Genomic DNA, 27,895 nt, shown 5'->3' on the forward strand with positions numbered 1-27,895 from the left:
AAACTGCGTTCATCACACCAAACGGACCAGACGGAGTTCAGGTGATGCCATTCAGCCTCTGCTCTGCCCAAGCGACGTTCCACCGAGTAATGGATACTGTGAAAGCAAGCTTGAAGTGGCAAATTTGTGTAACCTAGTTAGACGACGTTGTTGTCTTCTCGTGAAGCTTTGAAGACCACCTCAGAAGGCTTCGGATAGTGCTGAAAACAATCAAGTCTTCAGGCCTAACGCTGAAACCCGAGAAGTGCCACTTCGCCTACGAGGAGCTGCTGTTCCTTGGTCACGTCGCAAGCAAGCATTCAGGTGGCCCAGATCCTCACAAGACGGGTGCGATCGCAGAGTTTCCGCAAGGCAGCTATACGCAGATTAATTGGATTGTGCGCTCTTACCGGCGATCTGTCAAGAACTTTTCGCGCATCGCTGAACCTTTGACCAAGCTCCCCAAGGCTGACGTGCTCTTGAAATGTAAAACGCCGCAAGTGGAAGCTGTCAAAAAGCTGAAGCGTCGCTTACAGTCCCCTCCTGTGCTCGCGCACTTTGATGAAAACGCCGACACCGAAATTCATACCAATGCATGCAGTGTGGGCTTGCGAGCGGTCCTCGTTCAGAAAAATCGTTGACAGGAGAAAGTTATCGCGTACGCTAGCCGTTCACTGTCGAAAGCCGAGGTCAACTATTCGATCACCAAGAAAGAATGTCTCGCCATTATTGAGTCACGTCAAAATTTCCTCCCTACCTATACGGACGACCAATCAAGGTTGTGAACGATCACCATGCTCTGCGCTGGATGGCCAATTTGAAAGATCCCTCCGGCCGCCTCGCTCGTTGAAGCCTGCGCCTTCAAGAATTCGACGTAACTGTAGACTACAAATCTGGCAGCAAGCATTCCGACGCAGACTGCTTGCCGCGAGCCCCCGTCGACGCAGCACCGGAAGAGGAAGACGACGACGCTTTCTTAGGACCGGTAAGCGCCATCAGTTTCGCGCAGCATCAGCGCTCGGATCATGAGTTGCAAAGCCTAGTTGATTATTTGAAAGGGAAGACCACATCGCCTTCTCGAGGGCTCAAGCTCCAACTGTCATCCTTCGTCTTTCACAATAATATCTTCCTGAAGAAGAACTTCGCGCCCAACAGGACAGTGCATCTTCTTATCATGCCATAAAATCTCAGGCAAAACATTATGCAGGCATGTGATGATGAGCCGACTGCAGTGCATCTCGGTATTGCTCGCACGTTGCATCACATCCAGGAAAAGTACTATTGGCCGTGGCTAGCTGCTAGCTGCCCTTACGTGAAAACGTGCCGTGAGTGTCAGAGATGCAAAACGCCTTCGATTAGACCAGCCGGACTCCTGAACCCCATACCACCTCCAACTAAGCCCTTTCAGCAAATAAGTACGGACCTCCCCAGCCCCTTCCCGACTTCATCACCAGGTAACAAGTGGATCATCGTGGCCACCGACTACATGACCCGCTACGCCGAAGCAAAAGCATTGCCTAATGTTACTGTAGCAAAAGTAGCAAAATTGTTTGAGGAACGAATCCTGCTGCGACAGGGCGCCCCCGAAGTGCTCATCACAGACAGAGGAACGGTGTTTACAGCGGAGCTGACGCAAGCTATTTTAAACTACAGTCAGACAAGACACCGGAGGGCAGCTGCCTATCATCCGCAAACCAACGGACTCACAGAGGGTCTGAACAAAACCATCGCAGACATGCTTTCGATGTACATCGACGCCGAGCACAAGACGTGGGACACCATTCTGCCCTACGTGATCTTCGCCTATAACAGTGCCTTCCAGGAGACGACCAGGTTTGCCTCATTCCAGCTTGTATACGTCAGGATGGCTACGACAACACTCGACGCAATGCTTCCGCACGCTTCAGACGAAGACAACCTCGACGTCGTCGCCTACCTTCATCGCGCCGCGGAAGCCCGAAGACTTGCGCGGCTTCGCACTAACGACCAGCAGCACACCGACGCCCGACGCTACAATCTGCGCCGACGAGACTCGCATTATAAGCCGGTTGATCGCGTTTGGATATGGACGTCAATTCACCGCCGTGGATTGAGTGAAAAGTTGTTGCGACGCTACTTTGGCCCGTACAGGGCTCTCCGTCGTATCGGTGACCTCGACTATGAAGTCATCCCCGACGGCACGACAGCATATCAGCGACGACGCACACGCGCGGAAGTCGTACATGTCGTACGCCTTAAACCATATTATGAACGCGAAAGGACTTGAAGTTTGCATTCTCGTTTATTTTCATTTTTGAAGCATCCATGTCACGCGTCTTTGGGAGGGGGGTAATCTCACGTATCATTGTAGTGTCCGTTCGTTCGCGCTCAAGGCCACAGGAAAGGGGTGTTATCAATTTTGGTCGTGAGGCGAGAAGCGACCAGTGTAATCTAGATTGATCACAGCCATGAAGAGGAGAATCTACGTTTTTCCAGACTACTGTAGATGATCTTGACCGGTTATCTCGAAGTTTCCTTGCCGGCTTTGAAAAGAGCGATGCCGCGAGCGGCGAGAATTCGTAGTTCAACGACTGACAAGCATGGTAGTTGTTTACGCCGCTGCCATGCTATTTAGTGCTTTTGCGGGCGCAAGTCAGCCCAAATAAACAGCTTTGGTTGCAAATCTTGTTGCTTTCTTCCTGACCGCTGGACTGCTGTGACTACAGCGTGACAACATTTTACATATCGTTTGGCAGGGGTGTACCGTTCGGAAGGATAATTCTAAATGTTTCAATAAGGGCCAGATTCCCGCTTGGCTACCTGCTCGCCGCGATACAAAGTTTAATTTCGCCTTGGTTTACCACAAGGAAAATTTCAGATTTCAAGAAACTCTCAAAGCGACCATGCCAGAGCGAGATTAAAGTAACGCCAGCTCACATCTTCTTTCCTGGCACCTCAGAATGCTTGGTGATAACCTCAATGTCATACGCTGTGCTGCAAGGGGCTCCGAGCACTTACTAAGACAGAAAGCATTCCTGGTCATCTCTGATCAGTTCATTCTGCGTTTTAAAATGCTTGACATATACGCTGCAGCAGCCGTGGGCGTGAAGTCTAGCCGAATGCCTTTAAGGTACACCAATGCCGATATCAGGTATACCAATGGCAGTATCCCTCAAGAGAAAAGGATACAACAACTGTATCTAACAGGCACTCACCTGAGATAGAAATGTGGAAGCTAGTGAAGAGGGTTCAGGTTAATTTGAGAACAACGCGGCTGGCTATGGAAAAAAATGATAGGTCGAACGTTAAGAGAAGGGAAGCGGTCGGAGTCTGTGAGTGAACAGAAGCTGGTTACTGACATCCTACTTGAAATTAAGAGGAAGAAATAGGCTTGCGCCAAAGCATTTAATGCGAAGGCAAGATAACCGCTGGTCTTTAAGGGTAACAGAGTGCATTCCACGAGGGGGCAACTGTAGCAGGCGGCGGCAGAAAGTTAGGAGAGAGAATGAGTTTAAGAAGTATGCGGGGATACAGAAGCCGCACCTGGCAAGGAACAGGGTTAGTTGGAGAGACATGAGAGGGGCCCTTGTCCTCTAGTGGGCTTAGTCAGGGTAGTGATGATGATGATGATGATGACGACGATGAAACGAAATCGCGGCTAAGAAAATAATACCAACTTTATTTATGCAGAAAAAGCTACGAAGGCATGCAAGAAGGGCCCAACTTTTCAGCAAGGCCGAATACGAACTCGAGGGGACTACTGTGCGTCATGAAGCGAAACCAGTGAAGGGTGCTGAGCCTACTGCCCCGCAAATGAAAGAGCACCGGCCGAACAACGCGGAGCGTAGTGAACCCGAAGTGACTCGCGGACAGCACGTTGTCAAGCTGAGAAAAAAGCGGTTGGAGGTGGGCATTCGGCTTGTAGCGAAAGCAGCAAGGTATACTAATTTTGCTACCGATCGCAATATAACAGCGGAAGAACGAGGATGCCGTTCCAGGAGATTAATTGCCTGACTGATACCCCGTGGAAGACTTCGGTTATCATCGAGTACAGGTTGTCTTGGCATATTTTGTACACTTAGTGCATTACATTACGAGAGTACAACACTCGATAGTGAGAAAACTGTAATTTTCGTTCGTTCCACATGCATTTATTTTATTCATTTCATACATAATCCTGCATCGGGCGAAGGCTTTATTACAGAGGAAATGACATAATGTTTCATACACTGCTCTAGTCCCAAAATGAAGAATGTACAATCCCACCAAAGTAAGATGAAAAAAAAAACGCACTCTCAAACCTTGACAACGGCACGACATGTTACAATTCAGATATCAATGCGTGGAACCGATTCTCCATGGAGCATTAGGCGACATCAGGAAATGATCTCTTGCCTTGATTAATAGTGCCTGGAAAAAAATATCTTCTGAAACGCGGCTCCACGATATTTCGCTTCGCAGATTCTCAGTGGAAAAAAAAGCTGCTTCCGCGATTCGACAAAGTGGCCATAGAAGTGGGTTTAGTAAAAATTTTGACTTCCTTGCGTTTTCTAGACTGCCAATAGCACATATTCGCGAGCATAACTCTTGACATGACTGACGCAGGTTCATATCACACTGCTACACGTGAGGCAAAAAAAAAGGGCAGTGACGCGCCGACCTCACACCTCCGGATTACAATCATATGGGGAAGCGATAATCAGAGACGTGGCATTTCCCAGTTCACTTCTTGCTTGCACAGCGTGGCATGAACGTAAGCTTGACATGCTCAAGTCTGCCAACAGCAGCATTTTTGTCGGCTACGTCGAAATCGAGTGGTTGACCAAGGGCAACATCATATCTCTGCAGAAGGAAGGTGATCATTAAGAAGATCTCCATGAGGGCGAACGCTTCTCCCGGGCAAGACCTCTTCCCTGCGTAAAAAAAAAAAAATGACATCAGCCTGGCGTGGTGGTGCTCCTAGATAATGAAGTAATCGGCTTGTCTGGGCCAAAAATAGCAATTCTGCAATGCTCCATTTCAAAGTATGAGAACGTACGCTACGTTACTTTCGTTGCCAGCTGACAGGCCCGTTGTTTTGATAGAGAGCGGTCCTCAGAAAAAGGTCCAGTATTGTCTTATTGTTCAGTTATGTAATTGCTTATTTGCACTATGGATATCTGTACATCTTTTTAATGTTATGCTTTGGCAGATTCCATAGGAGTTCAAGGTGAGAGGCTCTTCATAGCGCTCCGCCTGACATTAGGGCTTGCACCGGGGCGGCGAGAGCCTCGCTGCATGAATTCGGGGCAAACCATTATAGTTGTAGATATTTGAGAAAGGATGTACGCATACATGTCGAAGGAGACTGGGAAAAATTGGCAATAAATACGATTACACAATAACGGACAAACAGTGCTTCATTCATACCACAAAAAGTGCAATGAAAAATGATGAATATAAAGCTAATAAACTCGCAGTTAAGAATTGTACAGAGGACACAGTAGCATGTTAGTCGTCACAGTTTTAAATTCGAGTGGGCATTCTGTGCATGTGCGTGGTGTAGGCAGGTTATACTAGATTTTACTGGTATGAGTGTTGTTTTCAAAGTACACGGCAGATTCATACAAGGAGTTTATTAAAGTAATATTTATTAAAACCTGGGCAGGGCTAAGGCCTAAAATGCTTGTATTGAAGCATTTCTGAAGGGATATTTGGCGGAAGATCACAATCATGACAACACTGAAGTTCAAAACATTATGCCAAATACAATGTCTTATTTGACCTCTCCTGCGTAAAAAAGGAGTCTTATTACTAGCATAAATAGCGGCGATGTGGTCATATAAGTACCGCGACGTGATGACGAAAAGAGACCACGCGAAAGCTTGATGGGAAGTAACATCTACAACCAATTAGGGGGCCAATAAGCCCGTAAGAATAGCGACGCTGTTTCTCTCATCTGGAGGGTAGCAGTGCCAAATACGCGGATGATCAATGCCTTGTTTCTCTGAAAATTTGGCACTCGTTTGAGAGGCTTGGTTAACACTCCCAGTTAAATTTACACTGAGCTGAAATTAAAATCTTTAAATTTTAGTGACTAGCGCAAGGAGCCTGTTTATTGTCTAAAAGCATCTGTTATGAGAGTAAAAACGATAAATATGAAACATGGCATAAAGAAATCAGAAGTAGTACAATCTAGTTAGGCCAGAATACTTAAGGATCTGCCCGTACTGATTCTAGAAGTCTTCGGCGTAAGCATGACAGAGCAATAACTGAATGACTCTCAAATCGCTGCGAATGTTGATCCGTGCACAATATAAAAAAATAATTATTTTTAATTGGCGTCAAAAATCGCGCTATGAATTGGGTTTGCCATTTAAGGCGCTTAAAACACCACTGTGTAAAGAGAGAGACCATAACTGTCACTGAAAGTATGCTGCAATTAGAAGTGATTTCTTTGTTTTGGCTCAGCAGAAAGCAGTAAATAATAACCGACGAAATGAAATGGGCAGCACGTCGCTGGTCGTTTTTTGAGAACACAGCTTGTGGCACAGTTTTAGCATTATTTATTTCGCAGTTTCAAGTCTAATATGCATTTTAAAAATAAAAACCGATTCCATGATACCTCGGCAGTTCAGGTGACAAGTCCTTGCATTTAGATCTTGTTATTTAGATCATAAATGTCCGTTTGCTTGATATCTCCGCACATCACTGCAAAATATTTCTCAACGGTATTTTGCACTGCAAAATTAATACAGTGTTTTTCTTGACCACTGAGTGTGCTGTTTAGGCAGAAGAGTATCTTTTTTGATGTTAATGAAAAATCGCATCTGATAGGGTTTAGCAAACCAGAAACGTTACTGGCAGTTCAGCCGAATTAAAACGAGAAGGAGCGCTGCAATAAAGGCAGTATTTCTGTAATACAAAGTTATAAGATCCGAAAACAAGTAGTGAGCAAACTGTAGCATATAGTACCCGATAGGTTTTTGAGCCACCTGAATTAATTGGTAAAACTGTGTGTTATACGTGTCCCACAGCCATTCCGGTTTCGAAGCGAAATATCTAGAGCACCGCTCCCAAAGCACATTGCAAAAGCCTTGACCTCAATACTCCTTCCTGAAAAGCAGTTTAGGGAACACGCGTAGTCAGAGACCGCGTTTCATTGCATTACTGAGGAATCTTCGCAAATATCGATGAACTCCGTGCTTTTTCTTGATCGACACAAGGCTACTGAAGGAAAGCGAACACTTATGGGTGGCCAAGAGTCACAAGAACCATAGTAATGCAGCGCTTCTAACTAACTACACCAAACAGATTCTGTTAAAATGGCACATGCTAAGGCCAGAAGCCTCGCATGAGCAAAGAGTGGCAACTGTAGGACGCGCAAATCCCCCAACAAACACTGTTCCCATAATACAGGATACCAGATAACATCCGAAAATCTCAAAGCTTTTATAGCCCAGAAGTGAGCGGCACAGAAGGGGAAAGACGAAGGAGAAAGTAGAGGTACTCGCTCTTTCCTCTAGGCAGTGCTGGTGTTTCAGGAGCCACTTATAAGTACGGTTTACCTGCGGATGCTTGCCCATGCTTGTTGCGCGACTTGGTCGGCTTCGGCCGCGGCTTATAACGGGGTATTTTTACAAGCACGTGCACGTTCTACTTGTGCACGTAAAAATGCCGGGTTGATGACGGGGTGTGATGACCCTACTCTCTTCACCACGACCGCGTAGTTTTCTGCGCGATACGCGTAGTTTTCCTGGCAAACCGAAAAAAAATGGCTGGCTACAGTAGTTTATCATTGTAAGAACAAAATATCATGGGAAAAGACCTTTTTTTGCGGGTGGACACGCTACCGCCATATACCTGAAAGCGCGATTTAGGTGTCCACTGACCCATCGGGCTAGTTATGCGCCGCTCTATTCTTCAAAATTAATGGTCTGAACCTTCCAGTCGCTTCGAGAAAAGCCAAAGCGCATAGCTGCCTCAAATAGAAGGTGGACGCTGTCGCATCCTCACCGCGTTAGTGTAGTGTCCACTAGCCCAGTGACCCGGTTACACTACCTCCCTGCCTTTCGTCGTCTACCTCCTCCTCCTCTCTACCATACAAAGAGTTCACACAGGAACACACCCCCGCTCACACTCGAGGAGTGCGCATACAAGTGCCCTCAAAACAAATAAGCCTGCAGACTCCCCGCCAAACCACTCGGCTGAAGCAATGCAGCCTACCGTTTAGTGTGCCGTAGTGCGTGTCCAAAATGCCCACGATGCACATGTCAGGCATGCGCAGCTCACTCGAGACAAAACATTACCTTCTATTTTGTGTTCTTCAGCAACTATGGCTTCAACAAGGCAGCCACACATGTTTCCAAATACTTCCTTAACCACAGGTATGCTATTGCTAATAATGTTTTAGATTTAATCTGTAAAATCACGAAGAGCAAATGCAGTTGTCTTTTGTTCTTAGGTGCGCGCACCATTGTTCCCCGACTGTCCGATGTGTAAGGTGAATAGTTTTCTATTTCTTTTCGAAGTGTTGTCTGCAAAGAGCTTTCGCATCAACTTTTCCCATTGTCCGGGCTGAATCACTACGAGCCACTACACGTCTGGCAGCTTAAGAACAGATATGATGTCACAACGCATGCATGTTCAAAATTGCTCATAGAAATATTGCATTATACTAGTCCGTAAATTAACCCTGCTTAGCTGAAGAACTGTCATTTCCTCACCGCAGTTTTTGCGGAGATTAATTTCTTACAATGCGTTAATGTCTACGATCTTTTTATAAGTACATTATTGTTTGGTTCATATTTGACTACTTACGCATACATCATCATTCCTAGGTGCCGATCTGTTTGCTATTGACAGGGGTTCTTTATTCATGGTTCAACTACACTACAAGAGTATTGCTGAAGCGGTGATCTTTCCTCCTTATTTTCCCATTGTATATTTAATATATCTGCGAACACAACCTTCAAGCTTGCCGCGAATTCTACATGTCTGGTCTAAGCTTAAGATGAAAGACAGTGCACAGTGTTGTGTTTACACTTTCACACCAACACGTTACTCACCTACGGAAAATGCTACATGGTCCTCTGGCTTTTTGCGGATGAGAGTCCCGTCCTCCGTCAAATATCGATTTGGGTCAAAAAGGTGAGGGTTTTTCCACACCGAAGGATTGTTGTTGACGGCCCAAAGGTTGAAAATCACTACAGTGCCTTTGGGTATGAAGAAGTTGTCCACTGACAGATCATGGCTACTCCTGCCATTGGAGAAATGAAATTCCGAAAAACGCGTTAGATACGTAGAAGAATGAGCCCGGAATAACTCTGCCCTACTTCAGACATCCAGAAAATGGTTTAGTAAGGCCGAAGCATTTTATACATTGCCACCAAACTCAAGAAGTGGAGCAATGGTTTCCTTATTCAAGCAGTTGAAACAGAGGGCGCAATTACTTTTTTTTTCACGAGTTCAATTTGTGTTTTACTTTAAACTACTTTGTTTAAAAGAACAAAAAAATTCTAGTGCATCCTAGCCTGACATCTACTATCCCCAAAAATGTGCAAGTGACAAGGTTACTCATAATGATGATGATTATGCTAACGTTTAATGGCGCACTGACTGCACTGTGTAAGAACGCCAAGGCGCAAGGTGATTTTACACAGGGTGGGGACATAGACCTATTTTTCAGGCATTTCGCCCCGAATCACCATGCGCCTAGCCAGGCGAAAGCTTACAACCATCTCAACGCCGGTGGTTACCCGTTGGCTCCGGGGCTTCAACGCAACACGCATATTGCACTGTGGAAAAAAAAACAAGTCTATCAGCCGCTGATTAAAGCTTTAGAAGACAAAATAAGCAGGTGCCACAATTTCGGGAACACAGTACTTATTTCCGCCTGATTTTAGTGATACCAATAAATGTTTTAAGTTAAATATTCGGATGATGAAACGTTGACACTTACTACACGTTTTCTGAAGTTCATTACGAGACTTATTCGGATACCAACTTACTTTTGTAACGTTTTTCTTGGGGGTAACGTGCTTCCCATAGTATTCAAGTCGTGCAACGCTACCATGACATCTGTAATTAATATGCGGCGCACAAATATTGAGCTCTAAAAGAGTAGAAAACTGAGCTTGTTGGTTCATACTTCTTGGTGGGAACAGCCGAAGTAACAAAACGCAGACACAGAAAGGAACACACAGAACGTAGACGAAGCTGACTGTCAACTAAAATTTTATTGGAAAACCCGCGCTTTTTGTTTCCTTGTCAAAAAGATCTTGATTTTATCTCCCGTGGGGTTCGTTCAAGAAGGAAATTTCTTTTCTTGATAGAGAGATTGATGGTTTACTAACGCACCGCTGTCCTTTTTCCCGTATCGCCATGCCTCAAGGATCTCACGTGTCACTTGGTCTGCATACTTTTTCATGACTTGAACTTCATGCAACTTGGGCTTACACTTGCGCACTCTTTGCCTTTTTTGTTTTCTTTACAATCTCTACAATGCAGGGCTAGATTGCTGCTTGGGGCACCTGATAACGATGATGCATGTTGTCTTATCCTATCATTAAGGCACCTTCCCGTCTGCCGTATATATTGTTTGCCACAGGCCAGAGGGATATTATAAACCACACCTTTAACACACTCGCTGAATCTTGTTCGGTGTGCGATCTGGTATTGCTGCTTCTTTTGCCTGTTGACTCGAGCACACATGCTCATTGCCTTGTTCGGTGCAGAGCAAACAACCCGGACCCCGTGCTTCTTGCCTATCTTCATGAGGTTGTGGGTCAATCCATGACCCACCCATGGATTCATGGATGGGTCATGGATAGGTCATGCTCATGGATGGGTCAATTCATGAACATGTTCATGGATTGAACCACAACCTCATGAAGATTGGCAAGAGGCACGGGATCCGGGTTGGTTGCTCTGCACCGAACAAGGCAATGAGCATGTGTGCTCGAGTAAACAGGCAAAAGAAGCAGCAATACCAGATCGCACACCGAACAAGATTCAGCGAGTGTGTTAAAGGTGTGGTTTATAATATCCCTCTGGCCTGTGGCAAAGAATATATAGGGCAGACGGGAAGGTGCCTTAATGATAGGATAAGAGAACATGCATCATCGCTATCAGGTGCCCCAAGCAGCAATCTAGCCCTGCATTGTAGAGATTGTAAAGAAAACAAAAAAGGCAAAAAAGTGCGCAAGTGTGAGCCCAAGTTGCATGAAGTTCAAGTCATGAAAAGGTATGCAGACCAAGTGACACGTGAGATCCTTGAGGCATTGGCGATACCGGAAACAGGACAGCGGTGCATTAGTACACCATCAATCTCTCTATCAAGAAAAGAAATTCCTTCTTGAACGAACCCCACGGGAGATAAAATCAAGATCTTTTTGACAAGGAAACAAAAAGTGCGGGTTTTCCAATAAAATTTTAGTTGACAGTCAGCTTCGTCTACGTTATGTGTGTTCCTTTCTGTGTCTGCGTTTTGTTACTTCGGCTGTTCCCACCAAGAAATATTGAGCTCGATCTTACTTAAGAAGTCTGTTTTGATTCCTGGCATCCGTAATAAACAAAAATAAATTACGCTATGTATCGAACATTGGTGCTAAAGCAACCACAACAAATATACTTTGTAAATACGGGGTAATTCAAACTCCACATTACCCCTTGTTAAACTGGCTCTCCTTTTGTCCCGCCTAATTTCTAGCCCCCCCCCCCCTCCCGCCCCCTCTGGCACCCTCCTGCCCGGTGTACTCGCGCGGACCTAACTTCGATCTGGACCACCCTTTCACTCTCCGGGAGATCGAATCGGCTCTGGCTGCTAATGATGGACGCTCTGTTCCCGGTGAGAATGCCACTACGTACACCACACTTCTTCCTGACTGCGGCAAAGAATTCCTCCTTCAAACCTACAATCAGGACTGGGACAGCGGCTGCCTGCCGAGCTCCTGACCTCATCTCTCATTTCTATGATTCCAAAGCAGGGAAAACCTCCCTCTGTAACCTACGCCCAATCTAAATTACGTCGTGCATTGGTAAGACCCTTGAGCGAATGGCTCTGACTCGCCTCTCTAATTTTCTTGAGGCCAGGGAATTCTTCCCCCATTCTCTAACTGGCTTCCGAGGCCACGTCTATGCTCAAGACATGTTTCTGATTCTCCAGCACACCTTCCTGTCACCTACTCCCACTCAAGTTCACGCACTTGTGACCGTCGATGTCGCAAGGCCTTCGACGGTGTTTGCCACGAACGCATCCTTTTTCAACTCGCCTCCTTGGAGTGTGGCTCCCGCATGTATTCTTATATCCGTTATTTCCTCTCCCAACGTGCGGCTCGCTTTCGAGTAGGCACCCATCTGTCCGACCCACACGACCTCACCCGTGCCACTCCTCAATGCAATCTCCTCTCTCTTACCCTTTTCAATCTCGCTATGGCCCATCTCGCCTCACAGCTAGCTGCAATTCCCGACCTGCATCACATTTTTTTTTTCGCGGATGACATCACTCTCTAGTGTTCGTCTGGCTCTCCTGCTCACGTACAGGCCCCCCTGCAACGTGGCTTAGATCTCGCCGACTCCTTTCTCACCACCGCTGGCCTCTCCCCTGCTCCTGAGATATCCGAGCTTCTCCTTCTCAACTATTCCTCCTACCAGCGCTCGCACAACCACTTCGTCTCTCTCCTTCTTTCTAGCTCTCCCATTCCTGTCGGCACCCGGTGCAAAGCTCTTGGCTTCCCTTTGCATGCGGCCAGGAATGTGCAAGCCCTCCACAATGCTGTCACCACCTGCCACTCGGTAACTCACTTCCTGCGGCGCGTGGTCACTCGACGCTCAGGTCTCCACGAGGCTCATGCGTGCCGAGTTACCCACGCGCTGGCCCTCAACAAGGCCTTGTACTTTGCACCCTACGCTTCCTTCACTCAGACTCAATTTAACGCTCTCGAGACTTCCCTTGTGGGCCTCTACAAGGCAGCTTTCAACCTCCCTACCACTACCTCTACCGCTAAGCTATTTGCCGTAGGCCTCTTCCATCCTATCCATTCTCTTCTCACTCTCCATAGTGACTCACAGCTTGCCCGGCTTTCCCTTACCTGTCAGGGACAGTGGTTATTGACTCAAGCGGGCATCTCGCCTATTCCAATCTCTTCGTTTACCTTGCCTACTCCCACCCCGGCTCCCAATCTTCGTATCCTGCCCCTCCCGACCAACGTGTCCCCCGTCTTGCACGCCGGCCGTCGTCATGCGGCCGCGCAGCACCATTCCCCTCTCTTTGAAACCCAGGGTGTAGCCTACAAGGATGCCTCTTTCGTGGCTCCTCGAGGTTCCTGCGGCTACGCCCTGTACCGTCCCCACCCCCTCGTTCCTGAAACCCACACCACCGGGCCGTATCTACGCTCTCCGAACGCATTGTCCCTCGAGGTACTCACCATTGCGCATGTCCTCCAGTCATTTGTCCGCTTTCCCTCTCTCCAAGAGTACACAGTCTATTCCTCCTCACAAGCCGCTATACAGAACATACAGAAACGCACCCTAACCACTTCCCTCCAACAGGAGGTCGCACGAGCGGTCTCCGCCCTGCAGCCTTTCATCGTTTTCCTCCGCTGGGTCCCTGGGCATTCAGGAATTGACGGCAATGAGCTGGCCCATCAGCTCGCCCGCGACACACTTTTCTTGGCACCGCTGATGCACTGGCCCTAGCCCTCGGAGGACGGTGGGAAACTCACCCTTCGCCGCACCGTAAAAGAGGTCTACCTCGAGCTCCACCTTGACAAACGCATTTACCCTACCCCTCATAAATCACTCACGGTGCCGGAGGCTCGCCTTCTTCGGCACATCTAGATGAATGCAGTCATCACCACGTCTCACCTCATTCTCTATCGCTATGGAACGAACCCTTCCGGTCTCAACTGCCCCTGTATCTATGTTGACCTGGCCCACGGCCTCTTCTATTGCACGGCTTCTCAGAAGTCGGGTTCCAACCCCCCCCAACCCGGTTCTCTATCCATCACCACCTAGCTCGACTGGCTTGGCGCTGAGGGGAGGAAGAACAGTGACTTCTGGCCGCCCAGGCGGTCGACATGCTCTGCTTGTAAATTATAGTCGAATAAAGGTCTTATGTCTTTCTTTCTTATAACAACAATGAAAAGCAAATTATTTTGTCAAGAGCCATTTGTTATCTTTAATACCAGATTTCCGCGCCAAATACAAGCTTGAATTAACAAATACAGTTTGCCGACACGAGCTAATAAATATGATAAAACAACTCTGCCTGAAACAAAGAATGAAAGAATATTTTCTAGCGTCTTTCGAACATATGCACGTTGCTCATAGGTGTAGAATATGCATCGTGATGCGTTCTGTGCTATTAACGTGGCGATCCTTCAAATGTATTGAGATGGTTGGTTATTAACGTGCGCAAATTTTTTGGTCTAATTCGGCAATTTTGAGTCCAAGAGATTTAACTTTGGCGGTAGAGTTTCGGATGGATAGTGAACATGTGCAGTAAACATGCGCCGTGAGCATCAACAGTGAACATGTCCAGTGAACCGGTGTTTTCACTATTATCTGTTGAGCATGTAAGTAATACTCTTTCTCAATATTCAAAACTCAGTTGCCCACTTTCATGTACATTTTGCTGCGGGCCTCCATAAAGTTACTGAGTGATGATTTTACTTCAGAGGAGTATTCAGAGTTTCCGGTACCTACAAAAAAAAAAAATGAGATCTTTGATCTCAGTTGTTTCCATTTATTGAAGTGCGTCACTTTGCCTTTTTCCTCAACTATGTTTTTCTTCGTATTTACCGCGGCACTGGAGCGGCGGCTAGGGAGAGAAATGGCTGTATCTGAGTGCGCCTATTTTCAAAGGCTTTTTTGGGATGATTATGGAGTGCCTATCATAGGACTGAAGTCACGTGTAAAATGCGACGATTGGTTTTCACTACTTCAATAAAGTGTGTTGCCGGGTTCGTTGCTTTTGTATTTTTGAAGAAGACATTGCGCTATAAGTGCACATACAAAAAGACGAGGAGATGAAGGACAGGCGCCAATGTGCTGTGGTGTCTACTATTTAGTGTCTATTCATGGACTTATGCCTATCTCGTCATCGTACTCGTGAGAGAATAATATTTTAAATATTGACTAGTGAAAAAAGGCAATCTCTGATTGAAAGTAGAATGTACACCTTAAAGCGTCCTTTGTTAGAAGTATGCTTATTGCCTAGTCGCGAGAAATAATCAAGTGACGGTAATAGCTAAGAACCCGGTTTGCTCAGATTTTTTCGTGAGAAAAACTATCCGCTCATCTATAAGTAATGAAGCTTTTGCTTTACTCCATCAAACTTTTGCAGCCGCTTGGTGCTGAGAAGTGTTTACAAAGCAGTGATATCGCTTTCCTGCATCGGCTATTAGCCCTTAAAGTACCGCCCTACAGTTTTAACGAACACCAGAACAGAAATGAGACACTACACAGAACGCTAACTGACAACTGATTTTTAATGGAGAAGGATCCATACTTTTACATGTGCTGCACATGTGCCACCGGTGGGACACAAAAAGGATCCAAGGAAAAAGAAAACAGTAAAAAATTGAACCAACACAGCCAGCAGGTCTACACAACGGAACTAATCTGGATAGCCTACGGAATTCTATTCCTTTTGCTGACGGCGACAACGACACAATGCTTATGCACTTGTCAACCCCTGTTGATTTCATTTCGAGGCCTTCGACTATTTTCATTTTAGTTTTAGTGTTGCATCATGGTGAGACGAATGCAGTCGCATGCATTCGTCTCAGCGATTTCAATCAGAGGCCAGCTTTACTGGGTGAGCGAAGGACCGACAGGTTTTGGCATGCTTACCAAATGTTTTGTTTATTTATTTTGTTTTGTTTGCTAATTGCAAAGATCTGTCGAGTTTTGCGCAGAAATCAAAAATCGTGGCAGTGTCCCCAGAGCCCAGTCCAGTAGAAGCAAGCATGAGAGCAAGCATGTTGAATGTGACACAGGTGTTGTATACTGCATAGCGCTGTCTTGTGCTATTTAGTACGCTGGACAATACTACCGCTCCAAAAACAAAAGACTTGGTCAGCATGCCAGGAACTATCAATCCGTCACTCACCGAGGAATGTTGGCCTCTTCTTGTCACGTTCTAAGCGATGCAAAAAATGCATGCCACTATTTGAAAGAAGTTTTCTTATTCCATGCAAGCAACAAAACAGCAAGGGAAATAGCCGAAGCCTTCGAAATCAAATCAGTAGGCGCAGCCAAGTGCATCAGCGACGTGTCGTCATGGTTGTCAGCAAAAGAAGTGGAATTGCTAAGGCTACCGAGATATTTGTTCCGTTGTGTATTGCATCTCCTAGATTCTTTCGCCTGCATTTTTCCTCATTTCCATTTCTTCTGCTTTTTTTTTATTTGATGTTTTGTGTCCGACAGGAGGCACATGTCTAACCCCTGCAAAAAAAGAAAGAATGCTGCTCCATTTAAAATCAATTGCCAGTTCGCGCTGTACTTTGCGCACTCATTCGGTTTTGGTGTTCCTCAAAAGTGCACCACTGTTCTTGAAGATATACAACCAATGCAACCTAATTCACGAACTTCTGGCAATTGCCGTTGTTTATGCCGTACTTGATTTTATCGTTACAACCATCTCATGGAGCCGGCTGCAGGAAAGAAAGGCTAAATCACTGATCTTCGAAAAAACCAGCCTTGCGCCAGGTCTGACCGCCTTCTACCAGTATTTCAGTCACAAGTCACCAGTTTACAATCTTCCGCCATCTACTCTCAAGCAGGCTTTTTATTACTATGTCTGGCCAAATCCTCAAGCAATTACATCACTCACTCGATGTTTGTTTTTCTCTTGATTTATTAGCGAATCGTTTTCCAGTTCTTAAGTCTTTGGACTCCAATCTACGCTGCAATATATGTCGATATTTGAAATGTCCCACTAAGCATTTCATTGCTCGCAATGGTTCTCGCAATTTATTTCGTTGTCTTTTCTCTAGGTTCCTGCTCGTGTATAGCGAGGTACTCCTAAGTGTTAGGGTAGATTGGGCCATACTCACGTGCGTGCCAGGTCAAAACCGGTGGTCTTATTCCATCGTTCCATCTCCCAGATGCAGGCCATTGTGAACGGCATTCTTTTTCGGTCTTCCCACCTGGGTGTTCTACTGGGACCTATTACTTCGTCGATTTCTTGCCGCACTCTGCCTTGAATGTCATGTCGGTGGGCCGCGCACATAACCATGTGCGCTACTATAGAGCGGGTCGTGCCAAATACGCCGCCAATAATTAAGGCAACAATATTCCCTACCAGATACCGGTCTGCAAAGAAATCAGACACCACATTATACCAACCGAAACTGCTTTAGCCCAGTCGTCGAGTGAACCATCTGCAAACGCGACCTCGAAGTTGAGGAGCGCTACATTCAAAAGCAATCGCGACTCAGTCTGCAAAATTGCAAGGAGAAAAAGTGATTTTTTTTATGGAAGATGGATGAAAAAGTTATCAGAAATGGCTACGATTAGGTTTGGTCTTTCTTATGGAGTTGAACGTTCCAAAGCTACTCGGGCTATACTTCGTAGCGGGGGCCTTCGGAAATTTCGACTTCCTGGATTCTTTAACGGGCACTGATATAACGCAGTACATGGGCCTCTAGTACATGGGTCGCACCTATATCGAAATGCGACCGCCGCGCCCGGAATCGAACCCGCGTCTTTCGGCCCAGCAGCCGATCACAATAACCACAGGGCAACCACGGTGGCTAACAGCGATTAGGCCTTTGTTTTATTAACTCTCGCCGTGAACATGTAGGTTCACAAACGTTAAGCATCAGTCGTGCATGGTTATAATGAAACTTATTACTCTTGTTTGGCACGCCAAAATTCTAAAAATTGTTTATTTTGCCCTCACCATGAATGCTGAACTGTTATTTCTGACGAAGTGTCTACTATAGCAATGAGTCTTTGGATGCACAATGTAATTGTCGAGCCTAGAAGGATGTAGTTCTAGGCCAATTGGTGGTACACCATGAGGTGCAGAACTGCAAGAACTGGACAGGACAGAGGAGGCGACAACGCTCGGTGGTACTTCAACCAAGTAGTTAGATTCGGCAATTTTGAAAGTGTCTTCTGGCTTTAGGTTTTCAACGTGGGTTGAGAGAAACGTTCTGACTTGGCCCTGCCAACGTCCCCTCGCTGAGGTAGGTGACCGGAACAGTGCCCCTTGCTTTTTCCTTCTGTTTGGGAGTTGACAATGGAAACCTTCCCAGAGATATTCAGTAGACTGCTGAGTAGTGCGTTAGAATTCGAGCCATCGCCTCCATCCGAATGATCCAAAAACACACTGCTGTGAATACTAATTTTGAGGCCAAGCATTGAAGAATCCAGCCTGTCTCCAGCACCCAGCTTCAAGGGTCTTCGCAACCCTTTTCCAATGACAGTTGTAAAGCTCAAGCGTGCTAAACATGGACGAAACGTCATGGAGACAGGTGTTATCACTGTGCAGAAGGCGGAAGTTCTGGCTTTGCACGTCCAAGATGCAACAATGGCAGAACACAAAGCACACTGATCCTCAAGCGGTAGAGAAAACGAAAAATTGTTTTCGAGCCTTTGCATGCAAGCTTGTGGGCTGGGCTCGTTTTCCACGTCTTCATGTTGAAGAGCAGCAACATCGTCTTAAAGATGGCATAATGAAATGGAGAGTATCTCAAAAAGGCTCGCAAGAATAGCTAATCAAGAGCAGGGCTGCTAATTTAAAAACTTTTTATCTAACTCATACGGCGGGCAATAGCAGTGCTCTCATAATACGATCAATAGCGCCTGTTGTTAAAAAAATGGACTCAAAAATAGCTTAGTGCACTGGAGGCCGCAAGTAGCAGCTATGCTTCATTAAGTCACACCAGTCTCAAATAACATGATGCGCTGCGACGCGACATTCATAAAAGTGGAACAAAATTAGGCGCTATCACGTGGAGACCGCAAAGCTGCAACGGATGTTGTGAACGTCATGTTTCGTAGAACACAGTTTTCCGTGCGTCGACCTCGAGGACCGATTCCCCGCTTTTGCGGAAACATTTGGACTAACTTACGACCCTCTGCGCCCTTCGGGGAGGGGACCCCCCGTCCCCCTGCGCCCCGCCAGCCGCCTCTCCCTGGAGAGCGTCGCTCAACACTGGAGCCCTCGAGTGGCGAGAGGGAAGGTGTCTGGCGGCCGAGACCGGGGGAGCGACGAGACAACATCGAAAGCGTCAGTCGCAAAACGAACCTTGTACTCAACGAACCTTTTTGTAAGTTCCATTTTACCCAATATTAAATTCAGTTATTCTTTGTTCACCGGTTGCTTATTCTTCGCCGAACGTCAACGTATTAACGACAAAAAACATACATTTGGTGCCGAAACCCGGGACGGGAAGTGAAGAGAAGAAAGTCTGAACAACGAACCGTGGATATTCGCCTTATTGTGGCCTTTCATCGCAACGCACAAGTAGTCTACCCAACGCTGCTACATGAAGTCGTCTCATCCTCTGGTTAACTGAAATACTTCCGGTGATCCACAACGATACTGGTTCAACGATGGAGCGCCTCTGAAAAAAACGAAAGGTACTGCGTACTCAAGTAACGAAACTTACCAACGAATGCCTCAAGCGGCTAGAACAGCTAACGCAGAGCGATGCTGGGATCTTGCACGCTCGGCTAATGTCTCTCCATGCTGAGCTCAATGCTGCAAACAGTCAATTCGAGGAGTCACTGGATGATGAACAGGCTGAGACTGAGTACGAACAGATTTTCGAATACAACGATCGCATCGTAACCGTCTTGGCAAAGCTTCAACAGTGTATCTCCACTGGAAATCCACCGACTGGAACACCATCAACGACTCAGCGCGAGAACAACGGCGCCCAGACAACGACGATTTCGAAGATCAGGGTCAAACTACCGAAGCTGGAGCTCACGATATTCAGCGGAAGGCGACACGACTGGCAGCCCTTCTGGGAAGTATTCGAACAAGTCGTCGACAAGAACGAAGAACTGTCATCTGTCGACAAGTTCCACTACCTGAGGGCTTCGGTCGCAGGTGACGCCGCCGCTGCACTCGCCGGACTTGCACCCACCGCACGATGCTACAGCGACGCTGTAGAGCTCCTCAAGAAGCGCTTTGGCAACGAAGAGCTCCTGATACAAGAGCACATGAAGAAGCTAATTGATTTACAACCAGTTCGCTCTTCGGACGACGTACGCGGGCTTCGCCGCCTGTACGATACGCTGGCTGCGCACATCAAGGGCTTGGAGACACTGGGCCGAAAGCAGGATTCATACAGCTCACTTCTGATGCCAATCGTGCAACGAGCATTGCCAACGGACATCCTTCTCGACTACAGACATCAGTGCGTCATCGAAACTACCTCCTTGGACGAAAGCGAGGATTCAACGACCGACGACGCTTCGGAAAGATCGAACGAAACTGAAAAAGATACTGTGACGTCCTTTTCACGCCTTCTTTCCTTTCTGAAAATCGAAGTGGAAAGTCGAGAAAATCTGGCTGCATTAAGGAGCATGGACATCACGAAAAGCTGTAAAGACAACCGAAAAGATCAAACGAGGACGTCTGCCAAAAAATTGAATAAGCCCTTTTCAACCGCTGCAACCCTGCACCAAAATGCAACGAAGGAAACTTGTTTCTTTTGTAAGGCTGACGAGCATCAGACGCATGAATGTGATGCACAAAAAAGCATAGAGGAAAAGAAGCAACTCCTACAAGCGGCAGGAAGATGCTTTAAATGTACACGGAAAGGGCATCGTTCAAGATATTGTAATGTGTACATAAAATGCATGAAGTGCGGGAAGAGACACGCTACTGCAACATGTGACCCATCGTACTCGGTAGCTCGCAAGAAGGAAGCAGCTAATAGAGTCACAAACGCACAGGTTAGCCTCGAAACGTCGGCGGCAGGATCCGAATCCGCTCCCAGGAGAACCATCTTACTTCAAACAGCGACAGTGAACTGCGGTGTCCAAAACACCTGGACGCAACTGGGAGTCCTTTTCGATGGCGGAAGCCAACGTTCGTACATAACATCTGATGCGTCGAAAAGACTAGGATGCAGATTTCTCGGAGAAGAAATGCTAACCGTCGGGGTCTGGTGGCCACCAAGAAGAAAAACTGTTTAACGAGTAATGGTGAAGGTAAAAACTAAAAAGGGGAAAACTTGCAAACTGGAGGTTCTGGAGACAGACATCATTTGCGATCCGCATATCCCAAAACCACCTGTGGCAGTGACGGACAGGCTAAGAACGCTCGGCTATGAACCCGCCGATTTTTGCCACGACGGAGGGCCTAAAGATATTGGGCTTCTCATAGAATCCGATCACGTTTGGGAGCTAACGACCGGGCGATCCACAAAGATCGACGGAAAACTTAGAGCAATTGAAACCGCTGTTGGCTGGACCATTCAAGGACCAGTTCAAGGCATAGACGAAGGACCCTATTGCATGAAAACGGTCGCCCTGAGAACGTCGGTCACAGAAAGAAGCACAACTGACATATTGACGAAATTCTGGACATTAGAATCTATTGGGATAAATGACAATGAGCAAAAGAACGGAACAAATGTGGTTGTGGAGTTTTTTGAGGACATGGTACAGCTGAAGGAAGGTCGTTATGAGGTAGGCCTTCCATGGAAGCCTGTTACGGATTTAGAGGATAACAAAGAAGTTGCTCTTAGACGCCTACACCAGCTGACAAGACCCCTACAGAAATCTCCAGATCTACTGAGTGATTATGATGCGGCTAAAAGACGGTACAGCGCACTGGATATGGCAGAACCCGTCGAAACGAACGACCGTGGCGCAAACACTGTATATCACATGCCGCATCAGGCGGTTATCCGCGACAAGCACAAGCTGCGTGTTGTTTTTGACGCCTCGTCTCATAACAGGTCAGCAAAATTTCTGAATGACAACCTGGAAAGTGGTCCAAATTTAACGGCTGATCTTGTAGGCATGTTGCTTAACTTCCGCAGACATAAAATAGCTCTCGTAGCGGATATCGAGCAGGCGTTCTTACAGATCTCAGTGAGACCTGAGGACAGAGACGCCCTGCGTTTCTTGTGGTATGAGACGATGCGTGAGCTAGGTGACCAACTTCCGCCAATCCTGACGTGGCGCATGAAACGAGTTCCATTCGGGACGACTGCCAGTCCGTTCTTGCTCTCTGCCACTCTCCAACACCACTTAAAGAACATAGAGCCACAGTACCCGATCACTGCAAAGCGGCTGCAGCGGAGCCTTTATGTCGACGACATACTGATGGGCGCCGAAAACGAACAGGCCGCATTGAATCTCTACAATGAGTCAAACGCAATTTTCGGAGCGGCCTCGATGGAGCTGCACAAATGGGCATCGAATAGTGAACAGCTGTGTCAGAGATTTGTACAAGACTCGAAGGAAGCCAAGCCGCTGGGTGTTAGGACTCACGTGGGAACCAAGTACCGACATATTAACATTCTGCCCCTGCACCGATAGAATCTCCACGACAGAACCACCCACCAAACGATCCATCCTGCAAACTACCGCACGGATTTATGATCCCCTAGGGTGGCTATACCCTTTCATCGTACGAGCGAAGGTGCTATTTCAACAGCTTTGGCGCCTGAATATCGAATGGGATGATGCCTTGCCCGAAGGAATTGCAGCGGAGTGGTCAAATTGGGTTGACAAACTGTCTTACCTCCCGGAGATCAAAGTGCCGCGATACTACAAGGCAAAGGCCGGCAGTGACGGAACGACCAGTCTGCACATTTTTGCGGATGAGAGCTCAGTTGCCTATGGAGCGGTCGCCTACCTGACGACAGATGGCGAGGATGGTAGCGCGACAATACTAATTAGCAAATCTAAGGTCGCTCCAATTAAGGAGCTTACCCTAGACAGACTGGAGCTAATGGCATGCCTTCTGGCTGCGCGATTGGCCCGCTACATTCTCGACCACCTAGAAGAACCTCCCCAAAATGTCTATTTGTGGACAGATTCAACCATCGCATTACAATGGATTCATGGGAACGCCGATCGCTGGCAGCCGTTTGTACGCAACCGCGTGGTCGATATTCGAAGAATGACTGGAGAATTTACTTGGAGGTATTGCCCAGGAAGGGAGAATCCTGCAGATCTCCTTATCCGCGGTCTACCCGCACAGAAGCTGTCAAGGAACGAGCTTTGGTGGACGGGTCCACGATGGATCTGCATGGAGGAATGCCACTGGCCTCAGAGCGGAATCGCGCCTACATTCACCGAGGGGGGGCTGGAGCGAAGAAGGGAAACGAAGGCACTACCCGCTGCCGCAGCTACACCAGTTGCGGATGCCTTTACGGAAATACAATGTTTCAGTTCCTTCTCACGCTTGACTAGAGTGACCGCCTGGGTGCTGCGATTTTTCGCGAAAGCAAGACGCCAGAAAAGTGAATCCGGACCACTGACATCGGAGGAGCTGAATAGGGCAGAGAAATACTGGATACTTCATGAGCAAGGCACTAGATTTGCCAACGAAGTGGAGTGCGTACGAAAGAGCCGGAGAATCCCATCAGAGTCACCGCTAAAGAATCTGTCCTTGCAGCTCGACAGTCACGGTGTTCTTAGAGTGCACGGAAGGCTTCAGCAGAGCCAACTGACTTATGCCAGCAAACACCCTTTCATTCCGCCTAAACACAGTGACTTGTCCAAGCTTATTGCTAAACAATGCCACCGACAAGTGCTGCATGGGGGTATCCGCGATACTCTGACTCAACTCAGAGAAAAATTCTGGGTGATCGGCGCAAGACAGCTTGTAAAGAAAATAGTCAAGGAGTGCGTTATCTGTCAGCGCTACCACGCACAACCAGCCAACGAGGTCTGCGCGCCACTTCCAAAGGACAGAATAACAGAGGCTCATCCGTTTCAAGTGACTGGAGTTGACTTCACCGGTCCTTTACTTATCAAGGGGAACGGTGCGTCAAAGCGTTACATCGCTTTGTTCACTTGTGGCGTCACCCGAGCGCTCCACCTTGAATTGGTGAGTGATATGTCTACACTCTCCTTTCTTTTGGCTTTTCGCCGATTTATCGCCCGACGAGGTATGCCGCATACTGTATACAGTGATAATGCACTTACCTTTAAGAAGGCAAGCAAGAACCTGGCTACTTTTGGAGCATTATCAGAAATGACGAAGTCAAAAACTACTTCGCGAACACCCGAGTTGAGTGGAATTTATAGTGGAACGCGCGCCATGGTGGGGAGGCTTATACGAACGACTTGTCGGCCTGACAAAGAAAACCTTAAAGAAAACGCTGGGAACAAGCTGTCTTAGTTTTGAACAGCTCACCACAAGCTCACAGAGGTGGAAGCCATCCTCAATTCTCGTCCACTCACGCACGTACACACCGAAGCGAACGAACCTCAGCCACTGTGCCCAGCCTCGTTTCTCACCGGCAGAAGGCTCACCTCACTGCCAGATGTTCCGTACGTCGAACTGAATGCCATTACTGGTGCGACTCTACGGCAAATCTTCACGAACAGAGTTCGACTCCTTCGAGGATTCTGGCGGCAGTGGATGAATGAGTATTTAAAGGAATTGCAAACATCACAGGCTCACCAAAAGAACCCCACTCGGAATCTACAGGGAGGGGATCTTGTGCTGCTTAAAGAATCTCTTCAGCCAAGACAGCTCTGGAAGATGGCAATCGTCGACGCGACCTTTCCAGGGCGTGACGGCCGAGTTAGGTCGTGCACCGTGCGACTTCCCGGAGGAGCAACCATGCGTCGTCCGGTTCAACTGCTCTATCCGATAAAGCTTGTGAAGTGCGTGTGTCTGTGAAATGTCAGTGCCATTTCAGGCGGGAATGTGTTGTGAACGCTATGTTTCGTAGAACACAGTTCTCCGTGCGTCGACCTCGAGGACCGATTCCCCGCTTTTGCGGAAATATTTGGACTAATTTACGACCCTCTGCGCCCTTCGAGGACGGGACCTCCCCCCCCCCCCCGTCCCCCTGCGCCCCGCCAGCCGCCTCTCCCTAGAAAGCGTGGCTCAACACCGGAGCCCTCGAGTGGCGAGAGGGAAGGTGTCTGGCGGCCGAGACCGGGGGAGCGACGAAACAGCGAAAGCGTCAGTCGCAAAACGAACCTTGTACTCAACGACCCTTTTTGTAAGCTCTCTTTTACCCAGTATTAAATTCAGTTATTCTTTGTTCACCGGTTGCTTATTCTTCGCCGAACGTCAACGTATTAACGACAACGGACTCCTTTCACACATTAGCTGCAAAGTTATAGTATCTACCCAAAAATTAACAGAAATCGTGATGCGCTCTTACAACTATCACATTCACAGAGTTCAGTAATCAACTGCCGCAGTGGCTCCGTGGTTACGGCGCTCGGCTCCTGACCTGAAAGACGCGGGTTCGATCTCTGCCGCGGCGCTCGCATTTTCGTGGAGGCGAAATGCTAGAGGCCCGTGTTTGCTGTGCGTTGTCACTGCACGTTGTCACTGCAATTTACCGGCGACCTTCGCTACGGCAACCCTCATAGCCTGAGCCACTTTAGGACGTCAAACCTTCATAAACAAACACAGAAGAATTCAGTAATCGTACATGTTCTGTCCGCAGAATGCTGTAATGAAAAGTAATGAAAACCACAGCTACAAAGACTAAATTTGTTTTACTTTTACGCGCTATAGTAATCTTGGCTTGGCAACATGTAATAATTAAATCACAGACCAATGCGTAATTATGCTGGAGTAAAAATATTCATGAGTATATACCTGGAATATGATGGAAATAGATAAAAACAAACAGCATTGCAAAAACAAATAATGAAAATTATAAAACAAGAATATGCCTGGCTGCCAGGAAGGGGGAATATCACTTCACTCGCGTAAAACCTATTTTCGAAAAGCTGTCTTCCATTCCGCCAAAAAACCGTCAAGGGAAAATAATTGAACACGAACTATGAGTGAAAACATGAGCCCCATTTCATAGTGCACTTCTGTTGCTGATTAAATTGTGCCTTTTGCCGGTGGGCCAAAATAGAATCCGAAATAAAAGCACACCGCACAAAGCAGACACGAACGCTCGTATCCTGTCGTTATGCTGCAAGTATTTAAAGCTGGCAGTGTGCTTGCGAACGATATCTCACGCTTCACTAAGAATTCTACATCTCTCAAGAGAAGAGACGTATGCTATCTCGTCCACACCTGCCCAAGCATCCAAGCATCGGCCACTTGTTACTGACAGCGCTGAGATTATCGTGCAAGGGTGAGCCTGGCGAATAAGCCAACTCAAAAAGAATTATGCGAAAAATTACGCTATGGTCGAGTTAAAGGCTTCGGCGATCGTGGTCATTAATGGCAAACCTCAGGCGGAGGCGGCATTTCCCTAGTGCTGATTCTTCTCACACTCTGTCTACTCAACCCCTTACTTAGTCCGGCCCTCGTCTGAGACGACAGTTCTAGATACCCCACCTTCTGCGAAGAAGGTGTGGTCTGCGCCTGAATGCGTGTAGAATCGCGGGATATCGCAGCGGATTGGCAGACTTGCGGGCCTGGAGGGAGGCCGGTACAGGTCCGGGCGTACATTTACGACAGGGTGCTCCAAAAGGGGCACATTCCGGACCTGGATGATGCAAGAGTGCTCTCCGGAGCATGCACCTCTGGGCACCTGGCAATTTTTGCGCACCACGGTTACACGATGCCGGGGTAGGACTTTGTGTCACGGCTATAGGTTAAGTGGAGTTTAACGTCGTAAAGTGACTCAGACTATGCGGTATGCCGTAGTGGAGAGCTCGGGAAAACTTCGACCACCTCAGGTTCTTTAACCTACATTGACATCGCACAGTACACGGGCCTATAGCATTTCCCTTGCATTGAAATGCGATCAGCGCGGTTAGGATCGAGCCGGCGTCCACTGATGCACAGCAGCTTGTAGAATAAGAACATTCTCATTGCAGAAATATTCACTATATTGCCTTGAAAGCGTATCGCTGCTGTAGGAATTGAATGAAGTTTTGGGCCGCAAACAGACACGAATAACAAAGCTTACATTGAAACGCCGGGTTCGGATCTCCATTTGCTTCTTCTATCTCCTTCAAGTAAGTTCGAATAAATTCACGATCGGTCTTTTCAGATGTGGCTGCCAGGTGATCTTTGATCTGGTTCCTGCGAAGAGAACATTCCTAGATATGGACAGGGATTGAGCCAAACCAGTAACTCACCCCACTACCAGAATTCTTTGGACATTCAATCTAGTAATAAAACTAGTAATAGCATTCAAAAAGCAGAGAGCACTGTAGCATCGATGGAGCGTTTCTGTTAATAATTCATGCACAGGGGACAAATTCACACGATTAAAAAGCGTTCGGCAAGGAAGGAAGTGTGTGAGGAGAGGCAAGTTGGTAAGGCATTCTGAAGAAATAAAACTACGCAGGAGACAGGACTCAGGATATTTTCTGTGTCCTGGCTCCTGCGTAGTTTTATGTCTTCAGTAAGGAAAACACTGTTGTTTTCACCGAATTAAAATGAACGCTTAGATACTCGCCGTTTAAAGAATACAACTTTTGGAAGGAGCATCAGAATTCTGCTAGGCACCCTTGGAACGTATTTATTCGACTATTCTAAAGGGAGGAATATATTATAAAGGGAGTGTTTGTACAGAGCATAATTATCCGGACATTTCGCTATTTTAAATAATAAGAGATTCCTCAAGCCTATAAGGTCAACAGAAGTGCGCTGGTTCAATTCATTGGCCTTGCCTGACGAATATCGCTGTTCATCAGCCTTGCAGATTGTTTCGTTTTGTTAGCCTTGAAGTTATCACTCTCAGTTTTGTGCGATTGAAATTGAAATTGAAATTTATTCCGCAACAGAAAAGGAATGTTGCGAGGAGGGCATAAAAAGGGAATAAAAAAAGGGATGAAGGGAATAAAAAACTTGTACCCTGCTTATTAG

General features: G+C 47.1%; 1 protein-coding gene and 1 pseudogene across 1 annotated transcript in view; one reads left to right on the plus strand and one right to left on the minus strand.

The window, feature by feature from the left end:
• Positions 1–4,680: 4,680 nt before the first annotated feature.
• The window catches only part of LOC149333284 (cytochrome P450 2U1-like), a 59,833-nt gene continuing 36,618 nt past the window's right edge, over positions 4,681–27,895 (minus strand). Inside the window, exons 5-8 of the mRNA XM_089557697.1 lie at positions 26,991–27,106; positions 16,998–17,256; positions 9,006–9,196; positions 4,681–4,871 (exon numbers count right to left, since the gene is read on the minus strand). Coding sequence (XP_089413823.1) covers positions 4,681–4,871; positions 9,006–9,196; positions 16,998–17,256; positions 26,991–27,106 — 757 coding nt within the window. The remainder of the gene's footprint in view (positions 4,872–9,005; positions 9,197–16,997; positions 17,257–26,990; positions 27,107–27,895) is intronic.
• On the plus strand, positions 11,910–14,030 carry LOC149333285 (uncharacterized; annotated as a pseudogene).

Source organism: Amblyomma mixtum, chromosome 8, assembly GCF_055824585.1.
Source record: "Amblyomma mixtum isolate Tamu chromosome 8, ASM5582458v1, whole genome shotgun sequence".
In the NCBI taxonomy this organism is placed as follows: domain Eukaryota; kingdom Metazoa; phylum Arthropoda; class Arachnida; order Ixodida; family Ixodidae; genus Amblyomma; species Amblyomma mixtum.